The sequence below is a fragment of the Ammospiza caudacuta genome, chromosome 30 (genome assembly GCF_027887145.1).
Source record: "Ammospiza caudacuta isolate bAmmCau1 chromosome 30, bAmmCau1.pri, whole genome shotgun sequence".
NCBI lineage: Eukaryota > Metazoa > Chordata > Aves > Passeriformes > Passerellidae > Ammospiza > Ammospiza caudacuta.
The window spans coordinates 3,667,331-3,691,979 of record NC_080622.1 but is presented as its reverse complement, the minus strand read 5'-3'; the positions used below and the strand labels follow the sequence as shown (position 1 = coordinate 3,691,979).

At 53.1% G+C, this 24,649-nt stretch overlaps 2 protein-coding genes across 3 annotated transcripts in view; both read right to left on the bottom strand.

Annotated features, from left to right (window-relative positions):
- Positions 1-567: 567 nt before the first annotated feature.
- LOC131569436 (atypical chemokine receptor 1-like) lies at positions 568-3,125 on the bottom strand. Its single transcript, XM_058821645.1, has 2 exons — positions 3,105-3,125; positions 568-1,491 (listed from the first exon to the last, which is right to left on the bottom strand). Exons 1-2 carry the CDS (start codon positions 3,123-3,125, stop codon positions 568-570), a joined length of 945 nt encoding a protein of 314 aa, XP_058677628.1.
- A 2,324-nt stretch (positions 3,126-5,449) lies between these two features.
- The window catches only part of CADM3 (cell adhesion molecule 3), a 36,471-nt gene continuing 17,271 nt past the window's right edge, over positions 5,450-24,649 (bottom strand). The window contains exons 3-10 of one of the 2 annotated variants that reach the window (XM_058821644.1): positions 23,318-23,470; positions 21,302-21,439; positions 18,892-19,062; positions 17,595-17,685; positions 15,588-15,757; positions 11,008-11,133; positions 9,289-9,411; positions 5,450-9,179 (exon numbers count right to left, since the gene is read on the bottom strand). In XM_058821644.1, the coding sequence (XP_058677627.1) occupies positions 9,293-9,411; positions 11,008-11,133; positions 15,588-15,757; positions 17,595-17,685; positions 18,892-19,062; positions 21,302-21,439; positions 23,318-23,470 (968 nt within the window). In that variant the 3' untranslated portion in view covers positions 5,450-9,179; positions 9,289-9,292. Of the gene's footprint in view, positions 9,412-11,007; positions 11,134-15,587; positions 15,758-17,594; positions 17,686-18,891; positions 19,063-21,301; positions 21,440-23,317; positions 23,471-24,649 lie in introns of both variants that reach the window. The other variant, XM_058821643.1, reaches the window with a different exon arrangement.

Sequence of the window (24,649 nt, the reverse complement as noted above, 5' to 3'; positions counted from 1 at the left end):
CGGCAGTCCCGGAGTTTGGCAATCCCGGAGCTCAGCATTCCCGGAGCTCGGCATTCCCGGGATCTCGGAATTCCCGGGAGCTCGGCAATCCCGGAGCTCGGCATTCCCGGAGCTCAGCATTCCCGGGAGCTCGGCATTCCCCGGATCTCGGAATTCCCGGAGCTCGGCAATCCCGGAGCTCAGCATTCCCGGAGCTCGGCATTTCCGGGATCTCGGCAGCTTCGGAGCTCAGGATTCCCGGAGCTCAGCAGTCCCGGATCGGGGCATTCCTGGAGCTCAGCATTCCCGGAGCTCCGTATCCCCCCGAGCTCAGCAGCCCCTGGAGCTCGGCATTCCCGGAGCTCGGCAGTCCCGGGAGCTCAGAGGCCCCCGGATCTCAGCAGCCGTCGGAGCTCGGCAGTCCCGAAACTCGGCATTCCCGGAGCTCCGTAGCCCCGGATCTCCCGATTATCCCCCGGCTCTCAGCAGCCCCCGGAGCTCCGTAGCCCCGGATCTCCCGATTATCCCCTGGCTCTCAGCAGCCCCCGGAGCTCCGTACCCCCGGATCTCCCCATTATCCCCCGGCTCTCAGCAGCCCCCGGCAGCACCCACATGGCGGCGGCAGCTCCGGCCGAGCAGCAGCGCCAGGGGCCCGAGGCCGCAGTGCAGCACGCCCAGCGCCTCGCTCAGCCCCAGCGCCGTGTCGAAGCGCTCGAAGGAGCCGCAGGTGGGCTGGAGCAGCCCGGCCTGCAGCAGGAGCTCCGCGGCCAGCCCCGCTCCGTAGGGCGCCCAGAGCCCCAGGAAGAGCCAGGCGAGCCCGGCTCCGTTCCCCCTGAGGCGCGGCACGGCCAGCGCGGCCAGCAGCAACGCCGCGGGCAGCAGCAGCAGCAGGCACAGGCACAGCGCCAGGTGCAGCACGTACAGCGGTGCCAGGATGCCCACGGCGCGCCGGACACACGCGGTGCCCGCTGCCACCCCGCTGACCAGCGCGGCCGGAGCGGCCAAGAGCAGCGCCGATGCCCACAGTGCCACGGCCAAGCGGCGGCTCCGCGGGTCCCAGCGAGCCCAGGCGGTGCTGCAGGAGCCGCTGGCCACCAGCAGCGCCTGGGCGAAGACGCTCCAGTGCCACAGGAGGTGCGTGAGGCGGCACAGCCCCGTGCCCAGGTGCCAACCCCGCGCCGCGCCCGCCGCCAGCGCGGGCAGCAGCGCCGCGAACAGCGCCGTGCCCAGCGCCAGCTGCGCCACCAGCGCCCGGCTCTGCGGCCACCGCCACGCTTGGGGACGCTTGGCCAGGGCCACCAGCAAGGCGCCGGTGGCCAGCGCGGCCGCGACGCTGGTGGCGGCCAGGAAAGGGGGGGCGACGCGCTGGAAGAGGGGACAGAAGTGGTTGTGGCACGGCGCGGCGCCGTAATCCAGGAGGGTGTCGTTGCTGGAGGTGTTGTCGTCGTAGGAGAGGTCGCCCATGATTTCCTCCAGGTCCAGGGAGCTCGCGGTCTCCAGGATGCCGGGGGTCTGTGGGTGGGCGTGGGGAGGGTGGCACATGGCCCTGGTGGCACCGTGGGGACGGCGGGCAGGGCTGGGCAGGGCTGGGTTATCAGGGAGGGACACACGGGGGCCGGGATGGCGCCGTTTTCTGCCAGGAGGGACCCGGGGAGGATGCAGAGCCCGGAGGGTGCACACAGAGCCGGCGGGGACACGGAGCCCCACGGTCCTGCCCAGAACTGGGGACTCTCAGGGCGCTGCTCAGTGCTGGGGACTCCTAAACCCCTAAAATCCCCTAAACCCCACTGGGGAGCACTGGGGATTCCTGCTCAGAACTGGGGACTCCTGTGACCCCACTCAGCACGAGGGATCCCCTAAAATCCCCCTAAATCCCACTGGAAACTCCCATGATCCTGCTGAGCACTGGGGATCCTCAGGGGTCTGACTGCCAAACCCCAAAAATCCCCTAAACCCCACTGGGCACTGAGGACCCCCATGATCCTGCTCAGAATTTGGGACTCCCGTGACCCCACTCAGCACCAGGGAATCCCTAAACCCCCATTAACACCCCTAAATCCCACTGGGGATTCCCATGATCCTGCTCAGAACTGGGGACCCCCATGGCTCTGCTTAGTTCTGGGGGACTCCTAAACCTCTAAAATCCCCTAAAATCCCCTAAAATATCCCACCGAGCACTGGGGATTTCCATGATCTTGCTCAGAATTTGGGACTCCTGTGACCCCACTCAGCACCAGGGAATCCCTAAACCCCACTCAACACCCCCAAACCCCACCGGAGGAGATCCCCATGACCCTCCTCAGCACTGGGGGACCCTCAGGGCTCTATTCAGTTCTGGGGGACTCCTAAACCCCAAAAATTCCCCAAACCCCACTGGGCACTGGGGACTCCCATGATCCTGCTCAGAATTTGGGACTCCTGCGACCCCATTCATCACCAGGGATCCCCTAAAATCCCCCTAAATCCCACTGGAAACTCCCATGATCCTGCTCAGAACTGGGGACCCCCATGATTCTGCTCAGTCCTGGGGGACTCCTAAACCCCTAAAATCCCCTAAAATATCCCACTGAGCACTGGGGATTTCCATGATCTTGCTCAGAATTTGGGACTCCTGTGACCCCACTCATCACCAGAGACCCCCTAAACCCCACTGGAGGAGATCCCCATGACCCTCCTCAGCATTGGGGGACCCTCAGGGCTCTATTCAGTTCTGGGGGACTCCTACACCCCAAAAATTCCCCAAACCCCACTGGGTACTGGGGACTCCCATGATCCTGCTCAGAACTGGGGACCCCCATGGTTCTGCTCAGTGCTGGGGACTCCTAAACCCCAAAAATCCCCCAAACCCCAAAAATCCCCCAAACCCCACTGGGCACTGGGGACCCCCATGATCCTGCTCAGAACTGGGGACTCCTGTGACCCCACTCAGCACCAGAGACCCCCTAAACCCCACTCAACACCCCCAAACCCCACTGGAGAGGATCCCCATCACCCTCCTCAGCACTGGGGGACCCCCATTTTCCTCCTCACACCAAGGACCCCCCCCGTGCCCCCCCCCAGCCCTCCCCTCCTGGGGGATGTGCCACCACCAGGGACAGGAATTTGGGGCGGGGGATGTCACTCACCACGGGGACACAGTTGCCCATGATGCTGCTCCGAGTCTGGGGGTGGCACCGGGGGTGGTGGCACCGGGGGTGGTGGCACCGGGGGTGGTGACACCGAGGAGGTGCCCGGGGGTGACTCTGCCGCTCCAAAAGGAGCCGAGGGCTGCGGGCAGGAGATAAGAGGTGCCCCAGGGCCGGCCCTGCCCCTCTCCCGCCCTGGCAGCCGGCGGAAAACGGGGGAACGGCGCTGCCGGGAAATTTCTCGAGCAGGAAACCATCGGTTCTTGGCAGGACGAGTGAAATTAATTAGGGATTATTTGTCTTTCCACACGCTCCGGGGTGTGCCAGCTCCAAGGAGGGGTTTGGGGTTTGGGCATTGAGGGGAACCCCCCCTTCTCCTGGAGTCTGGAATTTCCTCAGGAGGAAGGAAGGGCTCCCGGGGGTCATCCTGTGCCATTGGAGCAGCTCGGTGACAGGGCTGGTGGCCTTGGTGGCCTTCAGGGACATCTTTATAGCAACGTCCCTATGGGGCTGGGGGGCTCCGGGGTTGGGAATTGGGGTTCTGGTGGTAATTTGGGGAGGATATTTGGGGGTAAAAGTGACAGTTTGGGGGTGACTGGAGCAGATTTAGAGGTGAAAGGCTTGGGGAGCTCCAGGGGTTGGGAATTGGGGTTCTGGTGGTAATTTGGGAGGATATTTGGGGGTAAAAGTGACAGTTTGGGGGTGACTGTGGAGCAGATTTAGGGGTGAAAAGCTTGGAGAGCTCCAGGGCTTGGGAATTGGGGTTCTGGTGGTAATTTGGGGAGAATATTTGGGGGTGAAAGTGACAGTTTGGGGGTGACTGGAGCAGATTTAGAGGTGAAAGGCTTGGAGAGCTCCAGGGGTTGGGAATTGGGGTTCTGGTGGTAATTTGGGAGGATATTTGGGGGTAAAAGTGGCAGTTTGGGGGTGACTGGAGCAGATTTAGAGGTGAAAGGCTTGGAAAGCTCCAGGGGTTGGGAATTTGGGTTCTGGTGGTAATTTGGGGAGAATATTTGAGGGTAAAAGTGACAGTTTGGGGGTGACTGTGGAGCAGATTTAGGGGTGAAAGGCTTGGAAAGCTCCAGGGGTTGGGAATTTGGGTTCTGGTGGTAATTTGGGGAGAATATTTGGGGGTAAAAGTGACAGTTTGGGGGTGACTGTGGAGCAGATTTAGGGGTGAAAAGCTTGGGGAGCTCCAGGGTTGGGAATTGGGGTTCTGGTGGTAATTTGGGGAGAATATTTGGGGGTAAAAGTGACAGTTTGGGGGTGACTGTGGAGCAGATTTAGGGGTGAAAGGCTTGGGGAGCTCCAGGGCTTGGGAATTGGGGTCGCTGCTGTTTGGGGAGGGCTGGGGGCCAGGATTTGGGGGGCTCTGAGGGGCAGATTTGGGGGTGAAAGGGCTGGGAGCCTGCAGGGATTGGGGGTTTGCTGTTCATTGGGGGGAGCTGGGAATTTGGGGGGCATTGAGGGAAAGATTTGGGGGGGAAAGGGATGAGAAAGAATTTGGGAATTGGCAATTTGGAGGGGCTGAGGAAGAATCTGGGAATTGGGGATTTGGGGGGGAATGAGGGGCAGATTTGGGGGTGAAATGGCTGAGGAGGAGTCTGAGAATTGATGATTTTGGAGAGGTTGAGGAGGAATTTGGGAATTGGGAATTTGGGAGGGGCTGAGAGGGAATCTGGGAAATGGGAATTTCAAAGGGATTGAGGGGCAGATTTGGGGGGGTGAAATGGCTGAGGAGGAATTTGGGAATTGGCAATTTGGGGGGGTTGAGGGGCAGATTTGGGGGTGAAATGGCTGAGGAGGAGCCTGAGAATTGAGAATTTTGGGGGGGGGGCTGAGGAAGAATTTGGGAATTGGCAATTTGGAGGGGCTAAGGAAGAATCAGAGAATTGGGAATTTGGAGGGGCTGAGGGGAAATTGGGAAATGGAGATTTGGCGGGGGATTGAGGGGCAGATTTAGGGGTGAAAATCCCAGGGATTGGGATTGGGGTTGCTGCTGTTTGGGAGGAGCTGCTGAGGTTCAGGATCAGGATCAGGGTGGGTCTGGGGGCTCAGAGGAGTTTTTAGGGGGGGCTGATCTCTGTCACCCCCTCCCACCACCCCCAAACTCCCCCCTTTGACCCCCCCCATCCCCAAACACACACACAGACAGGCAGGGTAAGGTGTGTAATCCAGATATATTTATAGGATTATTTTCCGAGATTAGCACAGGATATTAGAAAGGTTATAAAGTCACATCGACGGTCGTTGGCTCCCTTTTTTTTTTAATTTTTTTTGTTTTTTTTTTAATTTTTTTTTTTAATGTACAGACAGGAAAAAAAAAAAAAAAAACAAAACCACAGCACAACAACACAGCCCAGCCTCTGCCCCCCACCCTGGCCTCTCCAGAGCCCCCCAAAATATGGCTTTCGTGTCTATTGAGAGTTCAGTGCCGGCCAGGAAGCCTCCAAGGGGGTCCCCAAATCCTCCTCGTGCCCCAATACCCCATGAATGGGTGGATGTGGGGCCACCAACGGGACCCCCCCAAGGACGGGGTGGTGGCCTGGACACGGTGACACGCCGACCCTGCCACCTCCCCTGTCCATCCCTGTGTGACATCGGGGTGTTTGTCACCCCCAAGGACTCCACAAAATGACCCCAAAAGGGTCGTTTTTGGTCACTCGTTGTGTCACCGTGGTGTGGCCCCTGTCACAGCTTCCGCCCGGAATCCTCCCCGTCACGCCAGGGCCGCGCTGGTGTCACTGTCACCGCCCGGGTGTGACACAAATCTTCTCCCCCACTGCTCCCGTCCCCACCAAACCCTTTGGTTCTCATTGCCAGAAGTGGCCTCGGATGGAATCTCTGACCCTCAGCGGCTCCTTCCAGGTGACACCTGGGGCCAGGTGACGCCTCCACAGGTCCCCGCCCGCTCCCCGGGCTGCCCTGCCACGCCCCACGGCAGGTGGAACCTCGAAAAACACCTCAAAATGACCAAAAACACCTCAAAACCACCTCAAAATCATGTCAAAACCACCAAAACCATGTGGAAACCACCTCAAAACCAGCAAAACCACCTCAAAACAACCAAAAGCACCTCAAAACCACCTAAACCACGTCAAAACCACCAAAGCCACCTCAAAATCTCCAAAACCACCTCAAAGCCACTTCAGCGCCACCAAAATCACCTCAAAGCCATCTCAGAAACACCAAAACCACCTCAGACCCACCAGAACCACCAAAACCATGTCAAAACCGCCTCAAAACCACTTCAGGACCACCAAAATCACCTCAAAACCATCTCAGAAACGCCAAAACCACCTCAGACCCACCAGAACCACCAAAACCATGTCAAAACCACCTCAAAACCACTTCAGGACCACCAAAATCACCTCAAAACCATCTCAGAAACGCCAAAACCACCTCAAAACCACCAAAACCACCCAAAACACCTCAAAGCCACCCAAAACACCTCAAAAACACCCAAAACACCCCAAAAACTCCGTGTCCTGCTCCTTCCCAGTGCTCCTGACACAGCTGAGCCATGGTGGTCACCTCTGCAGCATCCCCACAGTGTCACAACCCTCGCTGTCACCTCTGTGTGGCACCAAGCTGGGCCTCCTCTGCCTCACCTGAGCCCCACCGGTGTCCCCAAAGGTGGCACAGGTGGCACAGGTGGTGGCCAGGGTTTGGTGTGGAAGAGGTGGTGAAATTCTTCCTGCAGCTCCCAAGGTGAGGTCACCCATCTCCCAAAGGGTTCCCTCTTGTCCAGATGACCCCAAATCCTTGAGGTGACCTCCCAGGTGAGGTTACACCTCCCAAAATCCTTGAGGTGACCTCCCAGGTGAGGTTACCCCCATCCCAAAGGGTTCCTCCCCTCCAAACGACCCCAAATCCACAAGGAGACCTCCCAAGGTGAGGTTACCCATTTCTAAAAGGGTTCCTTCTCCTCCAGATGACCCCAAATCCATGAGGTGACCTCCCAGATGGGGTTACCCCCATCCCAATGGGTTCCTCTTGTCCAGATGACCCCAAATCCATGGAGGCGCCTCCCAGGTGAAGTTACCACTTCTCCAAGGGTCTCCTCATCCTCCAGATGGCCCCAAATCCTTGAGGTGACCTCCCAGGTGAGGTTACTCCCATCACAAAGGGTTCCTCTTCTCCAGACAACCCCAAATCCACGGGGAGACCTCCCAGGTGAGGTTACACCTCATAAAATCCATGAGGAGACTTCCCAGGTAAGTTTTCCCATTTCTTAAAGGGTTCCTTCTCCTCCAGACAGCCCCAAATCCAGGAGGTGACCTCCCAGGTGAGGCTACCCATCCCAAAATCCATGGGGTGACTCCCCAGGTAAGGTTGCCACCTCTCCAAGGGTCTCCTCATCCTCCAGATGACCCCAAATCCATGGAGAGACCTCCCAGGTGTTGTTACCCCTCCCAAAATCCATGGGGAGACCTCCCAGGTGAGGTTACCCATTTCTTCAAGGGTTCCTTCTCCTCCAGACGACCCCAAATCCTTGAGGTGACCTCCCAGATGGGGTTACCCCCATCCCAAAGGGTTCCTCCTCTCCAGACAACCCCAAATCCACAAGGAGACCTCCCAGCTAAGGTTACCCATTTCTTCAAGGGCTCCTTCTCCTCCAGATGACCCCAAGTCCATGGGGTGACCTCCCAGGTGTTGTTACCCCTCCCAAAATCCATGGGGTGACCTCCCAGGTGAGGTTACACCTCCCAAAATCCATGGGGTGACCTCCCAGGTGAGGTTACCCCTCCCAAAATCCATGGGGTGACCTCCCAGCTGAGGGACCCCTCTGGAGGTTCCTCTCCTCCAGACGACCCCAAATCCACGGGGTTCCAGGCCCAAGGGCATCTCCTGCCACTCCCTTGTGCCCAGACTGGCACGTGGGATCCCACAACACCTCATGCCAAGGCTGGCGGTGCCCCAAGGATGCCAAGGGGGTGCAGCCCCATCCTGGGGGTGCCCAGTTTGGGGGGGGCTGAGCTGGAGAGGTGGGCAAAGGTGTTTGGTTTTGTCTTGGAAGTGAAGGTGAAAGAGGCAGGAGGAAGAGCAAGGGGGAAGGGTGAACCCCCCTCCCAAAGCCTCTGTGGTGACCCCAAACAACTCCCCAGACCCCAAATCCAGGTGTTGTGGTTGGGATTCTCAGAGCCAAGAAGAAAATCAGCCCTTTCCAAGCTCATCCCTGCCCTGGGAAGGGGCTGGGGAGGGAAGTGGGGGGCAGAGAGACCCCAGCTCTGCTCTGGGGGTCCCAGGGAAGCAGCCCCAGCCCCAGGGGCGCTGCTTCCTGCACTGAACATCTCAATAGATGGTTCAAATTGGCATTTCCAATCAGAGAATTTAAGAAAAATTAAATAAATTAAAAAAAAAAATAAATCAGGGGCTTTTCTTCTAGATTTGCCCCCTCCCCCAAAAAAAATAAACCTGAGCCCTCCCCCCTCCCGCTGGGGTGGGACCGGGGAGCTCTGGGGGCTCCTGGTGTCTCTGGGGGTCCCACCCTGGCCCTTCACCCCCTTTCACACACTGACTGCACGAGGACAGCTCTGCTCCCGCATGGACACTGCTCCACAAGAACCACCAAGGACAAAACCGGGGCGGGGGCTCGCTCTGCTCCCACCTGGAGTCACCCCCCGACCACGGGGACACCCAGGATGCCAACCTCACCCCGGGAACACCCCCCCGGAGCTGGGATTTTATCCTTGGACATCAAAGAAACCAAAAAAAGGGAGAGAAACAAAGGGAAGAGCTACATCGACCCCAGCCCAACACCCCAACCAAGGGCCCGAAGCAAAGAGCAGCCACGAAACCAAAGCCAAAAAATCAAAAAATGTCCAAAAAGGAAGAAGGAAGGAAGGAAGGAGTCGCTCACTCACGGGTTTTGGGTCTGTGCGGTTCGGGGCGTGGGGATGGAGGTGCAAGCAAGCAAACGGGGCCGGGGCTCTCGCTGTTGGAGTGAAGGATTTGTACAAGTTCAAGAAGCGTCAGCAGCGCCTCGAGGCCGGTGGCTCTCCCTGCTCTCTGTCCCGCCATCCCTCTGTCCGTCCGTCCGTCCGTCCGCCCGCGCCGGGCGCCAGAGAAAATCTGTTGGGTTTTGTGGGGTTTGTGGTCTGGTTGCCGTTGCCATCGGGGTTCTCTTGGCTCCATTTTTCTCTCTCTCTCTCTCTCTCTCTCTCTCTCCTCTCTCTCTGACCCTTTTAGATGAAATATTCCTTCTTGTCGTCGCCACCGGCCTGGCCGCCCTCGGCGTTGATGATGGCGGTGTCGGCGTCCGGAGCGTCGTCCGAGCCTTTGGCCTCGTGGGTCAGGTATGTCCCTGGAAAAGGGGGGACAGGGGTTGGGGTCACGGGGGGCTCTGGCAGAGACCCCTCCCACAGAGGCAAAGGGACTGGAGGGTCTGCTGGGGTTGGGTGCAATGGGAAAGGCACCGGGGTGGGAGGGGTTTAATGGGATGGGAGCGATGGGATGGGATGGGATGGGATGGGATGGGATCAGTGGGATGGGATTGATGGGATGGAGATGATGGAGATGGAGATGGAGATGGAGATGGAGATGGAGATGGAGATGGGGTGGAGATGGGATGGGATGGGATCAGTGGGATGGGATGGGAGCAATGGGACGGGATGGGATGGGGACAACGGGATAGGATGGGATCAATGGGATCAATGGGATGGGACGGGATCCATGGGATGGGATGGGATGGGATCAATGGGATGGGATGGGATCGATGGGATGGGATCAATGGGATCGATGGGATGGGATGGGATCAATGGGAAGGGGTAGAATCCATAGGATGGGATCAATGGGATGGGATGGGATGGGATCAATGGGATGGGATGGGATCCAAGGGATCCATGGGATGGGATCATTGGGACGGGATGGGATTGATGGGATGGGATGGGATCAATGGGATGGGATCAATGGGATGGGATCATTGGGATAGGATGGGATCATTGGGATAGGATGGGATCAATGGGATGGGATCCATGGGATGCGATGCAGACTCACTGGGCTGCTCCAGGTTTTTGGGCATTGTCCACTTGTGGAGTGACCATTGCCAGTCAGGCTCCTGACCCCCCCAAACCCCTCCTGGAGAAGCAGGGGCTCCTGGCCGCCCCCAGAGCAGGGTGGGTGGCTCTACTCACACATCCCCACAGGGGGTGGCTGCTGGGGGGGTGTCACCGTGTCCCCAGGGCCTGGGCACAAACCTGCTGGGCATGAAAAGGGCAGGTGGAGGGAAACGAGGAGGAGGAGGAGGAGGAAGGCAGAGTGAGGAGCTGAGGGGGACATGGGGACAGCGACAATCCCGGGACAGAGATGGAGAACGGGGGATCAATGGGATGGGATCATTGGGATGGGATCAATGGGATGGCATGGGATGGGATGGGATCCATGGGATTCATGGGATGGGATCAATGGGATGGCATGGGATCCATAAGATGGAATCCATAGGACAGGATCAATGGGATCCATGGGATGGGATCAATGGGATGGCATGGGATGGGAATAATGGGATGGGATGGGATCCATAAGATGGGATCCATAGGATGGGATGGGATCCATAAGATGGGATCCATAGGACAGGATCAATGGGATCCATGGAATGGGAATAATGGGATGGCATGGGATGGGATGGGATCAATGGGATCCATGGGATGGGATCAATGGGATGGCATGGGATGAGATGGGATCCATGGGATCCATGGGATGGGATCAATGGGATGGGATGGGATCCATAAGATGGGATCCATAGGACAGGATCAATGGGATCCATGGGATGGGAGCTGCCTCCCCCTGCATTCCCTGGGACATTCCCATGCTGGGCAGGACCAGGAGCTGCCTCCCTTCACCCACCCTGCCCCGAGACCCCCGAGGGCTCCTCCAGCCCCACCTGCAGCCCCCCAGGCCGTACCTTTGTGCCTGATCAGGTAATGTCCCAGCACGATGAGGAGGCTGAGCAGGAGGAAGACGATGACGGCCACCACGCCGCCAATCATCGCGTGGTACGTGCTGGAGGTCGAGGGCACCGGGCTGGCATCTGCCCAGGAAGGGGGAAGGAAAAAAGAGACACAAAAAGGAGACCCTGAGACCCTGCAGAGGAGCAGAAGATGCTGCTCCTCCCCACCAGGAGCTCCATCCTGCTGAGGGTGCTGGCGCAGTGAGAACGGGGGGAGCGAAGGGGAAATCTCATCTTCCATAAAAAGAAATTAAAAAATCAAAAAGCAAAATGGAAATCTCATCCTCCTCAATGGGGTTTTGGCCCCAAAAAGGGAGGGTGAGAAGGTTTGGGTGGGAGGGGACATGCAGGCTGGCATGGCCACCCGAGAGGTGACGGCAGGACCCCAAAGGTGGCCCTGAATCCTGTCCTGGATGTGGAATCCAGTGGAAAGATTCCATCCCGTGCTGGAATCCTGTGCCAGCCCTGTGGCACGGTGACAAATCCTCCTGCCAGCCGTGCCCCATCAGCTCAGGGTGGGGACAGAGCCACATTTGGGAAGGACAAGACGAGGGACACACAGGGGTGGCAGTAGGACAGAGGGACAACACGGCACACGGACACACAGGACAAGGGACAGCTTGGGGCTCCTCCTGGAAAACCTGAGGGACTGAAGCCTCCTGGCAGGGCTGTCCCCAGGCCAGGGCAGGGCCAGCGTCCTCCCGTGGAGCTTCTCCAGGCCAAAGAGACAGAAAAGGAGCTTACGGTACCTTGGATGGGAGCTGGAGTGAAGGATGGAGCCGAGGCCATGGAAGCATGAGAGATGGGCTGGGAAGGGCCCAGGGTGGAGTGAACGTGTGGGGTGGGGAGCTGGGGAACATCTGGGGAGGACAACAAAAACACAGGACAGGAATCAATGCCACGAAGGGACAGCGAGGTGACAGAGCCCTGAGGGGACCCTGAGCGGGTCCATCTGTGACCCCTCTGCTGCTGCCACCAACCTTTGGGACACTGTGACCATCTTGACCATCTCCTGTCCTGCCAGACCTTGGTTATTCCTTGAGGGACTCTCATGGTGTCACCCATGATGAGGTGTCACCTGTGCCATGTCCTTGGGGACCACAGGGTGCTGGGCAGGGGTGGCACCAAGGTGGGCAAGGCTGGAGGTGGCTGCAGTGCCCGAGACACGAGTGGCTTTAGGGACCCCAAGGGTCCTTCTGCTTCTGCCACCAACCTCTGGGACACTGTGACCATCTTGACCATCTCCTGTCCTGGTTACCTCCTGAGGGACTCTCATGGTGCCACCCATGATGAGGTGTCACCTGTGCCATGACTTTGGGGACCACAGGGTGCTGGCACCAAGGTGGGCAAGGCTGGAGGTGGCTGCAGTGCCCGAGACACGAGTGCCTTTAGGGACCCCAAGGGTCCTTCTGCTTCTGCCACCAACCTCTGGGACACTGTGACCATCCTGACCATCTCCTGTCCTGGTTACTCGCTGAAGGACCCTCGTGGTGTCACCCATGATGAGGTGTCACCTGCACTCTGCTGGGCAAGGGTGGCACCAAGGTGGGCAAGGCTGGAAGTGGCTCCAGTGACTGACACACGAGTGGCTTTAGGGATCCCATGGGTCCTTCCTCTTCTGCCACCAACCTTTGGGACACTGTGACCATCTTCTCCTGTCCTGCCAGACCTTGGTTATTCCTTGAGGGACTCTCATGGTGTCACCCATGATGAGGTGTCACCTGTGCCATGTCCTTGGGGACCACAGGGTGCTGGCACCAAGGTGGGCAAGGCTGGAGGTGGCTGCAGTGCCTGAGACACTTTAGGGACAAAAGTGACAATTCCACCAAGGCTGGATGTGGAACTCTGTGTCTGCTGTGACAGGGGCAGTGCCACCAGGTGGGCAAGGGACAGGGGGTGCCACCTCTCAAGGACAGCAGGTGCCACCTCTCAAGGACAGCGGGTGCCACCTCTCAAGGGACAGCAGGTGCCACCTCTCAAGGACAGCAGGTGCCACCTCTCAAGGGACAGCAGGTGCCACCTCTCAAGGGACAGCGGGTGCCACCTCTCAAGGACAGCAGGTGCCACCTCTCAAGGACAGCAGGTGCCACCTCTCAAGGACAGCACCAGGCACCCAGGGTGAGCTCCTGGATGGGTGCAGAGAGCTCTGGGTGCTCACACAGGGGACACAGGGGACACACAAGGGTGACACAGGAGTGGCTGCACAGGGTTGGGCATTTGGGGGCTCCTTCTGGGCAGGCTGAGGGAGGGGACACAGGGGACAAAGTGCCACCAGTGAGGTGCCACCACACTGCAGGGGAAGGAGGCAGGAAAGGGAAGAGCTGGAGCAAGGGAGGAGAGCAGGAACCTCTGGGTTTCCCAAATCCAAGGGAAAATGGCAAGAAATGGGATCATGGGGGGTGGGCACAGGCTGGGATGGGCATGGGGAGCTGGGGTGGGCACAGACTGGGATGGGCACGGGGAGCTGGGATGGGCACAGGGAGCTGGGGTGGGCACAGGCTGGGATGGGCACAGGGAGCTGGGGTGGGCACGGGGAGCTGGGATGGGCACAGGGAGCTGAGATGGGCACAGGAAGCTGGGGTGGGCACAGGCTGGGATGGGCACAGGGAGCTGGGGGGGGCACGGGGAGCTGGGATGGGCACAGGGAGCTGGGATGGGCACGGGGAGCTGGGATGGGCACAGGGAGCTGGGATGGGCACGGGGAGCTGGGGTGGGCACAGGCTGGGATGGGCACGGGGAGCTGGGGTGGGCACGGGGAGCTGGGATGGGCACAGGGAGCTGGGATGGGCACGGGGTGCTGGGGTGGGCACAGGCTGGGATGGGCACGGGGAGCTGGGATGGGCACAGGCTGGGATGGGCACGGGGAGCTGGGATGGGCACGGGGAGCTGGGGTGGGCATGGGGAGCTGGGGTGGGCACAGGCTGGGATGGGCACGGGGAGCTGGGATGGGCACAGGCTGGGATGGGCACGGGGAGCTGGGATGGGCACAGGGAGCTGGGGTGGCAGCAGCACACAGCACACACAGCCCTGAACCACGTGTGACACATGGCATGGGGACATGGGGACACTGAGCATGCCAGGCCTGCCCCATGTGTGACACATGGCGTGGGGACATGGGGACACTGAGCATGCCAGGCCTGCTCCATGTGTGACACATGGCATGGGGACATGGGGACACACACAGCTCTGTCCCATGTGTGACACATGGCGTGGGGACATGGGGACACACACAGCTCTGTCCCATGTGTGACACATGGCGTGGGGACATGGGGACAAGCAGAGCACAGTCAGGGGACCGCAGCACGTGGGGAGCAGCAGGAGCTGCCCCTTCCCAGCCCAGGACAGGTGTCAGGGTGACACAGTGACACTTTGTGGGCACACAGGATGCACAGGTGACAGTGTGACACTTTTTGGGCACACAGATGACACAGTGCCACATTCTGGGCATACAGGAGTCAGTGCCCCTTGTGCACAGGTGACAGCGTGACGCTTTTTGGGCACACAGGTTGCACAGGTGACAGCGTGACGCTTTTTGGGCACACAGGTGACACAGTGCCACATTTTGGGCACACAGGTGACACAATGACACCTTTTGGGCACACGGGTGACACAATGACACCTTTTGGGCACACAGGTGACACAGTGCCACATTTTGGGCACACAGGATGCACGGGTGACACAGTGCCACATTTTGGGCACACGGGTGACACAGTGCCACATTTTGGGCACACGGGTGACACAATGACACCTTTTGGGCACACAGGTGACACAGTGCCACATTTTGGGCACACAGGATGCACAGGTGACACAGTGCCACATTTTGGGCACACGGGTGACACAATGACACCTTTTGGGCACACGGGTGACACAGTGCCACATTTTGGGCACACAGGTGACACAGTGCCACATTTTGGGCACACAGGATGCACAGGTGACACAGTGCCACATTTTGGGCACACAGGTGACACAATGACACCTTTTGGGCACACAGGTGACACAGTGCCACATTTTGGGCACACGGGTGACACAATGACACCTTTTGGGCACACAGGTGACACAGTGCCACATTTTGGGCACACGGGTGACACAATGACACCTTTTGGGCACACAGGTGACACAGTGCCACATTTTGGGCACACAGGTGACACAGTGCCACATTTTGGGCACACAGGATGCACAGGTGACACAGTGCCACATTTTGGGCACATGGGTGACACAATGACACCTTTTGGGCACACGGGTGACACAATGACACCTTTTGGGCACACAGGTGACACAGTGCCACATTTTGGGCACACAGGTGACACAGTGCCACATTTTGGGCACACAGGATGCACAGGTGACACAGTGCCACATTTTGGGCACAGAGGTGACACAATGACACCTTTTGGGCACACGGGTGACACAATGACACCTTTTGGGCACACAGGTGACACAGTGCCACATTTTGGGCACACAGGTTGCACGGGTGACACAGTGCCACATTTCTGGGCCCCCAGGGGGAGGTGCCCCGGTGCCACCAGGGCCGCACTCACCGCTGACGTCCAGGTTGTACTTGGCCACCACGCTGCCCATGGAGCTGGTGGCCGTGCACACGTAGGTGCCACTGTCACTCTTGTTGAGGAAGGGGAAGATGAGGACGCTGTCGGAGCTCAGCTGCAGGGGGGCGTCGCTGCCCTCCTTCTCCCAGAGGAATTCCTGCGGGCTGGGGACAGAACCGGGCCTTGGGAACCCAGCTCCTGCCCTCCTGGGCAGCCTGGGGTTACTGGGATCTTTTATGGGGTGGGGAGGACGAAATCCTACAGGAGTGGGATGGGCTCAGCTGAGAACTTGGGGTTGTTCCGTTCTGATTCCTTGGGGTTCTTCTGTTCAGGTTTATATTAACGTTACTAGGATTTTTCACAGGGTGGGGAACATAAAATCCTATGGGAATGGGATGGGCATAAACTGATTCCTTAGGGGTTTTCTGTTCAGCTTAATATTAATGTTATTGGGCTTTTTTATAGGGTGGGGAAGATAAAATCCTATAGGAATGGGATGGGGTCAGCTGATAACTTGGGGTTTTTCTGTACTGATTCCTTGGGGTTTTTATGTTGTGTTTAAGTTTTTCTGTTCTGTTTTTCTGTTTAGTTTTATATTAATTGTACTGGGATCTTTTGACAGGGTGGGGATGATAAAATCCTAAAGGAATGGGATGGGGATAAACTGATTCCTTGGGGTTTTTCTCTACTGATACCTTGGGGTTCTTCTGTTGTGTTTTTCTGTTTAGCTTTATATTAATGTTATTGGGATCTTTTTATAGGGTGAGGAAGAAAAAATCCTACAGGAATGGGATGAGGTAAACTGATACCTTGGGGTTTTTCTGTTGTTGTTTTTCTGTTTAGTTTTATATTAATGGTACTGGGATCTTTAAAGGGTGGGGAACATAAAATCATATAGGAAGGGGATGGGCACAAAATGATTCCTTGGAGGATTTCTGTTCAGTTTAATATTAATGTTATTGGGATCTTTTTATAGGGTGGGGAAGACAAAATCCTATAGGAAAGGGATGGGATAAACTGATTCCTTGGGGTTTTTCTGTTCAGCTTTATATTAATGTTACTGGGATCTTTTGACAGGGTGGGGATGATAAAATCCTATAGGAATGGGATGGGGATAAACTGATTCCTTGGGGTTTTTCTCTACTGATACCTTGGGGTTCTTCTGTTGTGTTTTTCTGTTTAGCTTTATATTAATGTTATTGGGATCTTTTTATAGGGTGAGGAAGAAAAAATTCTATAGGAAAGGGATGGGATAAACTGATTCCTTGGGGTTCTTCTGTTGTGTTTTTCTGCTCTGTTTTTCTGTTTAGCTTTATATTAATGTCACTGGGATCTTTTTATAGGGTGAGGAAGATAAAATCCTATACGAAAGGGATGGGATAAACTGATTCCTTGGGGTTTTTCTGTTCAGCTTTATATTAAGTGTTATTAGGATCTTTTCATCAAACAATCCTATTCTAGCTGGAGACCCAAGGCCAATCTCTTCAAACTTCAGGCCCAAATCATAAACAACGTGAAAAGAAGCACACAAGGAAGATAAAACTTCATCTTTTGAAGCTATCAATATGTAAATAAATGAAAATAAAACTTACAAACTGGACTAAAACTTACAAACTAGACTAAAACTTATAAACTGGACTCAAACTAAAATGTGAGATCTCGTGACCAAGCCCCCTTTTGCTTCCATCTTGGAGCCATCTGGGCACTGCCAGGGTGTGGCTTTTGATGGCATTTCAATAAAAATTCACTTTATTCCTTTTAAATCCACCCAAATCAAGCTCCTTGAGGATGTCCCAGGACACAAAGGGGGAAATGTTTAATTTAGGGATGATCCAGGAGGGATCTGCTGCTCCAGGAGAGGACAGGGGGGCTCTCATGGAACCCCCCAGGACAGGGACAGGGACACCCCAAACCCAGCCAGCCCCTCCTGGGGTGGGATGTGGGACCTGGCAGAGGCAGGGGAGGCCCTGAGGAGGAGGAGGGAGGTGAGGAAGGCCTTACATGGGGTTGCCCTGCCCGTCACATTGCAGCTGCAGCTTCTCCCCCTCCCGTGGGTACTGCGGGTGCGGCTCGATCTTCGCTGTGGGTTTGTCTGGAAAAGGGGGAGAGAAACAGTGGGGTGAGGGACTGGAACCCCAAATCCTGCCCTGGCACCCCAAATCCTGCTCCTGGAATCCCAAATCCTGACCTGGAACCCCAAATCCTGCTCCTGGGATCCGAAATCCTGGCATGGAACCCCAAATCCTGCTCCTGGGATCCGAAATCCTGGCATGGAAGCCCAAATCCTGCTCCTGAATCCCAAATCATGCACCTGGAACCCCAAATCCTGGCCTGGCACCCCAAATCCTGCTCCTGGAACCCCAAATCCTGCTCCTGGAACCTCAAATCCTGACCTGGAACCCAAAATCCTGCTCCTGGGATCCGAAATCCTGGCATGGAAGCCCAAATCCTGCTCCTGAATCCCAAATCATGCACCTGGAACCCCAAATCCTGGCCTGGAACCCCAAATCCTGCTCCTGGTCCCCAAATCCTGACCTGGAACATCAAAACCTTCCCTTGCCACCCCAAATCCTGATTGGAATGCCAAATCCTCCTCCTGGCTCTCCAAATCCTGTCCCTGGCATCCCAAATCCTGCTTCTGGCATCCCAAATCTTGTTCCTGGTGCCCAAAATCCTGCCCTGGCACCCCAAATCCTGCCCTGGCACCCCAAATCCTGCTCCTGGGATCCCAAATCCTGCTCCTGGCACCCCAAATCCTGCACCAGGGATCCCAAATCCTGCACCAGGGATCCCAAATCCCACCCTGGAACCCCAAATCCTGCCCTGGCACCCCAAATCCTGCTCCTGGGATCCCAAATCCCGCCCTGGAACCCCAAATCCTGCCCCTGGCATCCCAAATCCTGCACCAGGGATCCCAAATCCTCCACTTGGAAGCCCAAATCCTGCACCTGGAAACACAAATCCTGCACTGGCACCCCAAATCCTGCACTGGCACCCCAAATCCTGCTCCTGGTACCCCAAAACCTTCCCCTGGCACCCCAAACCCAGCCCCTGGATCCCAAATCCTCCACCTGGGATCCCAAATCCTGCCCTGGTGCCCCAAATCCGGCACCTGAAACCCCAAATCCCGCACCTGGTAGCACGTGTCACCACGCAGGGGAAGTGTCACCACGCAGGGGAAGTGTCACCATGCCCCACGTGTGACAAGACCACGATGTCCCCGTGTCCCTGAGCCCACCAGGCCACCTGTGTGGCGTCCCCTGAAGCTCCACCCCACCCCAAACGTCCCCCCACGTACAGTGGACCTGCAGCTTCTGCGTGGTGGACCTCTCTGAGTTCTGCAGGGACTCGTGGTCCACGGTGCAGGTGACCTCGACCTCGTTGTCCTCCTTGGTGACACGGAACTCCACCCTGCTGGTCACCGTGAAGGTCTTGCCGTTGGGGTCCTCCACCACCTCAGTGCCCGAGTCTGTGGGGACAGGGGACAGTGACAGATGGCACACTGAGCAGGGGAAAGGGGAAAGACAGAAATTTCCATTCAAGGGTTTGAGCTGCAGCGGCAGGAGAAGGTTGGATTGATGTAAACGTTGTAAAAATGTTATGGTGGTTGTATTATAATTAAATTATAACTGTATTATAACTGTACTATAATTGTATTATAACTGTAGTATAACTGCATTATAATTGTATTATGACCAAGTGTATTATAACTCTATTATATATTACATATTAATTGTGTAATATAATATAGTGCATTATAACTGTACTATAATTGTATTATAATTGCATTATAACTGTACTATAATTGTATTATAATTGCATTATAACTGCATTATAATTGTATTACAACCAACTGTATTACAACTATATTATATATTACATATTAATTATGTATTATAACTGTAGTATAATTGTATTATAACTGAATTATAACCGCATTATAACTGTAGTATAACTGCATTATAACTGCATTATAATTGTATTATAACCAACTGTATTATAACTATATTATATACTACATATGAATTATGTATTATAATGTAGTGCATTATAACTGTAGTATAATTGTATTATAACTGAATTATAACTGCATTATAACTGTAGTATAACTGCATTTTAACTGCATTATAATTGTATTACAACCAACTGTATTATAACTATATTATATACTACATATTAATTATGTATTATAATGTAGTTCATTATAGCTGTAGTATAATTGTATTATAACTGAATTATAACTGCATTATAACTGTAGTATAACTGCATTATAACTGCATTATACCCAACTGTATTATAACTATATTATATATTACAAATTAATTATATATGATAATATAGTGCATTACAACTGTACTATAATTGTATTATAATTGCATTACAACTGAATTATAACTGTAGCATAACTGCATTATAATTGTATTATAACCGACTGTATTATAACCATATTATATATTACATATTAATTAAGTATTCTAATATAGTGCATTATAACCGAATTATAACTGCATTAAAACAGTAGTATAACTGCATTATAATTGTATTATAACCAACTGTATTATAACTATATTATATACTACATACTAATTATTATAATATAGTGCATTATAACTGTATTATAATTGGATTATAACTGAACTATAACTGTATTATAACTGTAGTATAACTGCATTATAATTGTATTGTAACCAACTATATTATAACTATATTATATACTACATATTAATTATGTATTATAATATAGTGCATTATAACTGTATTATAATTGTATCAAACCATATTATAATTGTATTATAACTGTATATATTATAATTGTAAAAATAAAACACACAGACATTAAGCAGAAAAATCATAAGCATAGCTTAGTTTAGAAAGTTGTATTAGTTTAGAAGGTTATATATTATATAGTATATATTATATATATATAATAATGTAATGTAATGTAACATTGATATGATATATGATATAATATAATATAATATAATATAATATAATATAAAATATGCAATTATATTGTAGATGATATAATTATTATATATATTATTATACATTATTATTATATAATCAATATAACATAATATAACATGTAAGTATATTATATATTTATACTTTATGATTTTATATGGCATAATATATAATATATACTATTTAATATATACTATATACTATATATAATTATTTATATATTTTACATATCATTATATATCACTATATATTATATAATTAATATAATCACTATATACATTACTATATATTATATAGTGATACTATATATTATATCTAATATATCTAAAATACATATATTTTCATACATTATATATAATATTATATATTTCATTATACATACATTAAAATATATTTTATATATTATATATAATAATATAATTATATATTACCTCCTATAATTACATATTACCTCCTAAAACATATCTATTATATTTTTATATGTTATATATAACATTATACATTTCATTATACATCTATTAAAATATATTTTATATATTACATATATAATAATATAATTATACATTACCTCCTGACTCCCACCCCTCTATAACCAAACACCCCCAACCTCCAACAGCGCCATTGCCCAAATCATCTCACACTGAAACCAGCCCCACCCTCCATTCCCAACAGCACCCTGTCCCCCCGTGCGGTGTCCCCAAGCTGTCCCCAAGCTGTGCCCACCCCCGGACGGTGCCACCCACCCTTGATGTCCCTGTTGCCCTTCCTCCAGCGCAGCTGCGCCGCGGGTTTGCTGCCGGACGAGCGGCAGATGAGCCGCGCCACCTTCTCCTCATCGATGGGCTGCTCGTGGCCGAAGATTTGGGGCTTCTGGGGGATTCCTGTAGGAGGAGGAGACAAAAAAAAACATAAATCTGAGCTGGCAGTGCCACCGCAAGGTGTGACATGGAGGCAGGTGATGGGGTCTGGGAGCTGCTGATGGGGATTGTGGAATTCTTTCCTCAGGGAAATCCTGCACTGGTATCCCAAATCCCATCCTGGCATCCCAAATCCAGCACCTGGCACCCCAAATCCTGCACCTGGTAGCACAAATCCTACCCTGGAACTCCAAACTCTGCACTTGGAAATCCAAATCCTTCCCCTGGAACTCCAAATCCTGCACCTGGCATCCCAATTTCTGCCCCTGGAACTCCAAATCCTGCCCTGGCATCCCAAATTCTGCTCCTGGAACTCCAAATCCTGCACCTGGTATCCCAAATCCCTCTCCTGACACTCCAAATCCTGCACCTGGTAGCACAAACCCTGCCCCTGGCATCCCAAATCCTGCCCTGGCATCCCAAATGCTGCCCTGGAACCCCAAATCCTGCCCTGGCACTCCAAAACCTGCCCCTAGAACCCCAAATCCTGCCCCTGGAACTCCAAATCCTGCTCCTGGAACTCCAAAATCTGCACCTGGAACTCCAAAACCTTCCCTGGCATCCCAAATCCTGCACCTGGCATCCCAAATCCTTCCCCTGGCATCCCAAATCCTTCTCTGGCACGCCAAATCCTACCCTGGCACTCCAAATCCTGCACCTGGTACTCCAAATCCTGCCCCTGGCACTGGGAAATCTTTCATCAAGGGTGGCACAGCCTGGATTTTAGGAACAATGAGAAATCTTTCATCTAGGGTGGCACAACCTGGATTTTAGGAACAATGAGAAATCTTTCATCTAGGGTGGCACAGCCTGGATTTTAGGAACAATGAGAAATCTTTCATCTAGGGTGGCACAGCCTGGACTTCAGGGACAGTCTGGACTTTAGGAATAGTTCTGGACTTTAGGAAAAGAAGGAAATCTTTTAGCAAAGGTGGCACAGCCTGGATTTTAAGCACAGTGAGAAATCTTTCAAGGGTGGCACAGCCTGGATTTTAGGCACAGTGGGCAATATTTCAGCCAAGGGTGGCACAGCCTGGACTTTAAGAAAAGAGGGAACTGTTTCAGCAAACCTGGCACAGCCTGGACTTTAGGGACAGTCTGGACTTTAGGAATAGTTCTGGACTTTAGGAAAAGAGGGAAATCTTTCAGCCAGGGTGGCACAGCCTGGACTTCAGGCATAGTCTGGACTTTAAGGACAGTGAGACACCTTTTAGCAAAGGTGGCAGAGTCTGGACTTTAGGAAAAAAGAGAAATCTTTTAACAAAGGTGGCACAGCCAGGACTTTAGGAAAAGAGGGAAATCTTTCAGCCAGGGTGGCACAGTCTGGATTTTAGGAACAATTAGAAATCTTTCATCGAGGGCGGCACAACCTGGATTTTAAGCACAGTGAGAAATCTTTCATCAAGGGTGGCACAGCCTGGATTTTAGGCACAGTGAGATATCTTTCATCAAGGGTGGCACAGCCTGGACTTCAGGGACAGTCTGGACTTTAGGAATAGTTCTGGACTTTAGGAAAAGAGAGAAATCTTTCAGCCAGGGTGTCACAGTCTGGATTTTAGGAACAATTAGAAATCTTTCATCGAGGGCGGCACAACCTGGATTTTAGGCACAGTGGGCAATATTTCATCAAGGGTGGCACAGCCTGGACTTCAGGGACAGTCTGGACTTTAGTAATAGTTCTGGACTTTAGGAAAAGAAGGAAATCTTTTAGCAAAGGTGGCACAGCCTGGATTTTAAGCACGGTGAGAAATCTTTCATCAAGGGTGGCACAGCCTGGATTTTAGGCACAAAGGGCAATCTCCCAGCCAGGGTGGCACACTTAGGGCTGTGCCCATGTCCTACCCAGCACGGTGACCAGGGCCTTGGCTGTCCTCACGGGCATGGTGAAGATGGAGCAGGTGTACTCGCCCTCGTCGGCCAGCACCACGTCGCTGATGCTGATGGTCAGCTCGTTGGGGGTGGATCTCTCCAGCTGGATCCTGTTATCCCGCAGGGCTGGGGACAAAAGGGACACTGGGGTCAGTGCCACCACCTCAGCCCAGTGCCACCACCCCAACCACCACCCCAGCTCAGTGCCACCAACCTCAGCCCAGTGCCCAAGCTCAGTGCCACCAACCCCAGCTGTGGCGTTTTACCTCAAGTTGGGGTTCGAGCTTATTTTTCCCCAGTTCTGGGGTTTTACCCAGCTGTGGGGTTTTACCTCCAGTTGGGGTTTTACATAATTTTCTCCAATTGTGGGATTTTATTTCATTTTTTCCCCAACTCTAGGGTTTTACCTCCTTTTCCCCCAACTTTGGGATTACCTGGAGTTGGGATTTGACCTAATTTCCCCCAACTTTGGGGTTTTTGTTCCTTTTTCCCCAACTGTGGGGTTTTACCTCATTTTCCCCAACTTGGAGGTTTTACCTCCTTTTTCCCCAACTCTGGGGTATTTTACCTCCTTTTCCCTCAGCTGTGGGGTTTTACCTGGAGTTGGGATTTGACCTCATTTTCCCCAACTTTGGGGTTTTTGCTCCTTTTGCCCCAGCTGTGGGGTTTTACCTTCAGTTGGGGTTTTACATAATTTTCTCCAATTGTGGGATTTTATTTCATTTTTCCCCAACTCTAGGGTTTTACCTGGAGTTGGGGTTTTACATCATTTCTCCCAGCTTTGGGGTTTTACCTAATTTTTCCCCAGCTGTGGGGTTTTACCTTGAGTTGGGGTTTTACCTCCTTTTTCCCCAACTTTGGGATTACCTGGAGTTGGGATTTGACCTAATTTCCCCCAACTTTGGGGTTTTTGTTCCTTTTTCCCCAACTGTGGGGTTTTACCTCATTTTCCCCAACTTGGAGGTTTTACCTCCTTTTTCCCCAACTCTGGGGTATTTTACCTCCTTTTCCCTCAGCTGTGGGGTTTTACCTGGAGTTGGGATTTGACCTCATTTTCCCCAACTTTGGGGTTTTTGCTCCTTTTGCCCCAGCTGTGGGGTTTTACCTTCAGTTGGGGTTTTACATAATTTTCTCCAATTGTGGGATTTTATTTCATTTTTCCCCAACTCTAGGGTTTTACCTGGAGTTGGGGTTTTACATCATTTCTCCCAGCTTTGGGGTTTTACCTAATTTTTCCCCAGCTGTGGGGTTTTACCTTGAGTTGGGGTTTTACCTCCTTTTTCCCCAACTTTGGGATTACCTGGA